This window comes from Micropterus dolomieu, linkage group LG16, assembly GCF_021292245.1.
Source record: "Micropterus dolomieu isolate WLL.071019.BEF.003 ecotype Adirondacks linkage group LG16, ASM2129224v1, whole genome shotgun sequence".
Classification (NCBI taxonomy): domain Eukaryota; kingdom Metazoa; phylum Chordata; class Actinopteri; order Centrarchiformes; family Centrarchidae; genus Micropterus; species Micropterus dolomieu.
This window is the reverse complement of record NC_060165.1, coordinates 20,227,474-20,233,624: the sequence shown is the minus strand read 5'-3', so window position 1 is coordinate 20,233,624 and position 6,151 is coordinate 20,227,474. Positions and strand designations below refer to the sequence as shown.

General features: G+C 38.7%; 1 protein-coding gene across 1 annotated transcript in view; it reads left to right on the top strand.

Moving 5' to 3' along the window:
- The window catches only part of LOC123985226 (bile acid-CoA:amino acid N-acyltransferase-like), a 7,451-nt gene extending 2,547 nt beyond the window's left edge, over positions 1 to 4,904 (top strand). Inside the window, exons 3-8 of the mRNA XM_046072670.1 lie at positions 1,558 to 1,677; positions 1,896 to 1,978; positions 2,060 to 2,153; positions 2,702 to 2,782; positions 3,940 to 4,081; positions 4,888 to 4,904. Of these exons, the coding sequence (XP_045928626.1) occupies positions 1,558 to 1,677; positions 1,896 to 1,978; positions 2,060 to 2,153; positions 2,702 to 2,782; positions 3,940 to 4,081; positions 4,888 to 4,904 (537 nt within the window). The remainder of the gene's footprint in view (positions 1 to 1,557; positions 1,678 to 1,895; positions 1,979 to 2,059; positions 2,154 to 2,701; positions 2,783 to 3,939; positions 4,082 to 4,887) is intronic.
- The last annotated feature ends 1,247 nt before the right edge of the window (positions 4,905 to 6,151 follow it).

Here is a 6,151-nt window from a genome sequence, read left to right as displayed (position 1 = left end):
CATGTTTTTATATCTGTTTTGCATATTTTTCATTAGCCTGCTGTGGTGTAGCCTGACCAGATATGGAAGATTTAATTGGACTTTAGTTTGTCGAGCAGAGAAAAAGGATTGATGGATTCCCAGGCTGTTAGCCCAAGCCTGTAAAGCTGCGGATGTCAGTTTCTGATCCCTTGTCTCAGATTTGCCTGTCCTGTCATTAGCTGCCCTCCAAACAGCATTAAAGTCTCCCGCCACAATGAATGAATAATCACTCAGCTCCAGCATGCTATTTATCAAATTGTCATAAAAGACTATCAAAACAATTTCGTGCATACAACGATATGAAGGCAATTTTTCTGTTACTAATATCTGTCTTAACAATTGTCAGCCTGCCCTCTGTATCAGACCACGTCTTGGATTTTAATTTTAAAGCTATGTCTGGCTACGACAGCCACGCCCTTGGTCTTTGGACCAGATGTGGAGGAAGCTTTCACATGATAATCCGCTAAGCGTCTAAAATCCGCAGCCAAGAGATGTGTCTCCTGTACTAATGCAACATCAATTCTCCTTCTGCATAATAAACCCAGAGCGCTACTTGAGTGACATATTAACGTCCACATCTCACTTTTAAGGTATGACATAACGTTACCATTCATGGTAATTATGACAGTTGCAGTGAAGCGCAGTGATATTTTTAACTACTTAGTCATTCAGTCGGTCCTCTATTGTTTGCCACGCTTTTTCTTGCTGTTTTAATCCTGCAGCCGTGTTTCTTTCTTTCTTTCTGTAAAGTATGCTGCATAAATCTTTTCCATTTCAGCTTAAATAAATCTGTGATCGACCATGTGGTCTCTTGAAGAAAGCTGCTGACGCCCATTTATCTGAATTACTTACACCTGGACATAGTCGCTCCTCCTGAGCCTGGTTTGGCCTTTGTGAAACTGATAAAGCCAGCATGCACTGATCACACTAGGAAAAGCCTAGCTTTTTCTGTTATCCTCGATTTCTATATTCTGCTTTTGTGAAACAGCCCTCTGGTTGAAAACTGCTATACGTTTTGTCCTAGGACTGCTTTTATGCCCTGTTTTGATATTCTTTCAGGCAAGAAAGTAACAGTTAGGATTTAAAATAATTTCTAAGTTTATTCAAATAATGCCTATTTTGGAATTTGATATATGATGTTATTCCTTTTGGAAGATATAGTTTGGTCTCAGATTACATACAATATTTGTTGTTGCCACATTAGTTTGTCTAAAGGTAAATTTGAGGGTCATGTTTTTATTGGATAGTAGAACAGCACTGTGTCTGTGTGCTTGGGGCTTCTTTAATGTACAGATATCCCCACACTTAAATAAAAATACAATAATATACAGTACAAATGTGAAAAAAAGAAAAGTGTTTTCTTTTTTAAAATCTGTCAGTGAACCTTTCTTAAATTCCCAAATAGGCATTATTTGAATCACCAGAGCCAAGTTAAGCTTTTGACAATTGTAAATGTTGCTGCACCCTCCCATCCTTTAAATAGCTGGTAAAAGAATGGTATTGGTAATTAATTTCCTGTTATCTGCTTCTGCACAGACAGGATTTGGTATTCTCAAAGACCATCCTCAAGTGATCCCAGACAAAGTTGGAATTTTTGGTCTTTCCCTCGGCTCAATTGTGACCATGTATTTGGCAGCTGAGAGCACCGTTATCAAGGCAAGTAACAAATGCAGAACATCTTGGAGTTGCTTTTTCTTTAGCCTTGAATATGTGGCTGTTCGGCAGGTGCCACGGTGGGCAGAGAGTTGGCAAGTTTGAGGGCTCTCTTCCTTCTGATAACTAATGTAATATTTGATCATATTATACAACTCACTGAGCCTCCCCTGAAACAGTTTGGAGCCTCTGTCTTATGGTGTATCACTTTGTTGCTCCAGCCTCGTTGTTGTGTTTGTGTCAGCGGCAGCCATGGTTATCCACTTGGGGAGCCCCTCAGAAAAGTCTTTGAACTGTTGCTCAAGTAGGTACTCTGTTCTGTCAGTAACATAAAAACAAAACTCAAAGTTTGACAGTTGCAGTGATGTGAACATTGTGATGGCAGGAATTCTCACATGGTCTGTCTGGATGAGAACAACTATCATATATGGCGAGAAATGGGCCTAGTACTCACCAGTGACCCCTCAAAGAAAGTAAACGTAAGTACATGTTGCACTAATAACACACATGGATGAGACTTTAAATCAGTTTTCTGTTATGAGGGACACAATGCACTTGTTTATTATATGTGGAATTCATTGATACTCCATTACTTGTTTCAATTACAGTAAATGCTAAAGTCACCATTAGGGGTGTGACGAATATCAGGTTCATGAGAACAAGACGAGACGATATTTTAACAACATTTTAAAGAAATCTCCAATGACAAAATATATGACTGATACAACTTTATTCAACTAAAAAGTCACAAAATGCAGAGGCATTCTGAAATGTTGCATACATATGGTTCATCTCTCATCTGTCACTCTATCACTGTTTATTGTTTCCACCGGGTGGCCAAAATGCTGCTGCACAAATGATTTAAAAGTGGCAGGGGCATCTTCAATGCTAACTTCACACCCTCACACTTTGTCATGCTGATATCGTGAGACAGCTTTTCGCCTCAATGAGAAATATTGTCAAGAAATACGACGTGCCTCAAAAAAACACATATTAAAGTTGTTCCTTGTGGTTAATTCTCTTCGAGGTGGGGAAAATAAACTGTCCAATGTTGCTGGTCAACGGCAAGGATGATCAGAACTGGCCCACAGTGGAGTGTGCTGAGGATGTGAGTACAAACACACACCTGACAATGAAGGGCTACTGTATAGATGTAACGATATGCAGGGGAAAAAAATCACATATTGCGATATGAATCACAATTGTTGTGGGAATGTTTTTTTTATTTTATTTATGATGAAATGAAATTCACAAAATTACTTGTTCAACCTCCACCTCATCACTTGTGCACATCATAAAAGCAATTTCTCATTATTTTGAACAAATTACAAACGCTCCGACACATTGATTCAAATCATTATGTGGAATTGTCTGCGGTTTCCTACATTATCAATTGTTTATGTCATGCTGATCACAATGAATTATATCACTTCTGTTAAATAGGTTTACCACAAAAACATCTAGGCATAACTTCATAGCATATGTCACTACATGCAAAAAGGCTGAACACACCAAAGTTATAATCAAAGTTAGATAAAGTCAAACTTTATTGTCATAAAGTCTAATAGACATGTATAGAACATATGATTGACAGATTGTGTGTATGTATATACTATATTTAGTATTGATAAAGATATCTGTTGTGAGGTGGATGAGAATCTGTGACCTGACTGCCAGTAACATCAGTCTAAAGAGTGTTTTCCATGTTTACATTTCTAATTTTGTAATTTTTTCCGTTGTGCTGTAAAACAGTCTTTTCTTTTTCTTTTCTGTATCACAATGACATGGTCTGTCAACACATTACAGTACAAACAGTAAAGGCATAACTGAGAATCCTGTCCAATCTCTGGCAATGTATAACTTTATACTGTTAAAATTGATATGCCATACTGACAAAGTGCAGCATCATGCATTTTCAATCATTGCCATCAAAAACCTTAGCCATAGTTTACATCAGAAAATACTTCCAGAAGACACTGTTATATTGACAACATTTGCATGTAATCTACTTTGTAATGCTGTTTGTAAGATCTGTTTCAAGAAATGCACTTACTGTTTTGCAAATGTTAAGGATGATTCAGTAGTAGTAGTAGATTCAGAGAAAAACAGTAATTCTGTGTAAAATCAGACATTGAACACCCTAAATAGCCAAAATGGCATTATTATTGTTTCAACACCCCTGCAAAGTTTGTGCTGTAAATAAAGTAACATCACATCTGGTTTCGCATATTTTCAGTTTGTGCTGTTTTGACCTTTGACCCTCAGATCGCCCAGATGATGCAGGCTGCAGGGAAGGAGCACCTGCTGACCAGAGTACAATACCCCAACACTGGACATCTGATTGAGCCGCCCTACTCACCTCACTTCAGGGCTTCTACATTTATAATGGATAGCACAAAAGATAAAGGTGAGTTCAAGTCCTGCATATAGTTAAAGTACCATGATTATAATCACATATAAATTTCTGTGCATATCACTTTATATACTGTATGACAATATATTCTATTTTATTTCTTGATAATAGTTTGTAATAATAATATGAATCTGTAAAGTAATTAGTTGTAATCAGTGTTGGGGAGTTACTAGTTACATATAGTTCAGTTACGTAATTAAATAAAAAAATGTAACTGTAATCTGTTTCAGTTGGTAGGAAAAGTAAATTACAGTTATTTATGAAAATGTTCATTATTACATAGGGGGTTACATCTGAATATTGTTGAAGTACGCCGACTTCACCGGGTCCGTTGATGAGAAGAGATCAGATGAGACAGTGCCTTAAGTTTTGAGACCTTTAGTACCAAACCAAAAGCAATTGCAGATATATATCTGGAGACTCCTCACACCAACACAGTTTACTCTGAAGCAGTAAGCAGAGGAGTCTGTCTCTTCCTATGCAGCCTGACAATTTATTGAGGTAATTGTACCCAGAGTGGTGTGTCTGTGTGTCCGTGTGATTAGTGATATGGATGTGTGTGCTTGTGATTGGGTGTGGATGGTTGAATCACAATGTATGGTATGTGTTTGTGTCAACACAATTTCCTCTTATCTAAGCCTCACAAACTAAGTATTGCAACACAAGTTACATAAGATATAAAGAGAGCATCATCCTTCTCACAATATTTTCTGCAAAAAGCTAGGCTATATGTTGAATAATATTCATTTAGTTGCTTTGCATGTTTTCACGTGCACAATGTCTTCCTTTGCCATTTCTAGCCACAGCCATTAAGTGAAGTTTGATGCTAATCTGATGCTTCTGATTGGTTTTTGTGTTTGAATTTGCAGCAACACCCGTCTGCCAGTTACTTTGCCTGTCAAGCTATCTTCTGAAAACGGTTATAATTCATTGGAAATTCATAGACGTAATCAAAAAGTAATTAAATGTAATAAGTTACATTACTTTAATAACGTAATTGAAATAGTTCCACTACAATTGCATTTTACATAGGGAAACTTTCATTCGGTTGACCAGTAACCCGCTCAACACTGGTTGTAATGTGGAGTAAAAACCAATTTCCCTGTGTAAAGTAAAATATAATTACTCTAATAAAGTACAAGTACCTCAAAATTGCACTTAAGTACAGTACTTGAGCTCAACTGCACACGTGACAGTGAAAGCAAAGACATCTGGGTTAATCAAGGTTAAACCATAGTGATAGTTAATCACCCAACTACTACTCTAGCTGACGTAATCTGTACTCATGCGTTGGTGTCTGCAGCCACCTGTCGGAAGCTCCTTCTTAAACCGGAGTCTTATCCAGTTTTAATCCACACTTTTTTGTTACATTTTATATATCCTTTTTATTTAACTTAAGTTTTTAACTTAAGTTTTACGTGGGTTAAGGATTTTAGTCATCCGACATGGATTTTAAGCTAGATGACCGTAAAAATGCCATCAACGTTACTGACCACAACAAAGTTCCGGTGACTATGCTAGCCGAGATAACTCTGCCCCATGAGGACTGCTCACTCCTTAAGAAAGCGAACAAAAAGATTGCTGACCTTATGGAAGACATCCGACGACTTTCAGAGGAACTCAAAGAGAAAGATTCCCTGCTGACTGGCTTTATGGATGTGGCTTCAGTACAAGCCAAACAGATTGTTTCTCTTAGCGCAACCGCTAACATCCAGGACACCGTGCTATGGGACCCCTCTAGCCTTCCCAGGCTTTCCTCCCGCTCAACTCCGAAGCATCAGTCAACCTGGGCTGAAGTGGTGGTCCATGGCTGCAAGAGAGGCTCGGACGGGGCTGCCTCTCCTCCGCACATTGGCCTCTTCAACCATTATGCAGCCCTGTCGGACGACACTCCGGTCCATCCAGCGGATGCACCTGCGGCTTTGGGTCTCCCTGATACGGATCTCTTTCGACGGATAGTGCCTGCCGACACTGTTGCCCTTCTCTCAGGTCTGTTACTGCTACTCCAACACAACACTCGGCAACTCACACACTCCATCCTCAGTCCGCACTCAGTGTTGAAGC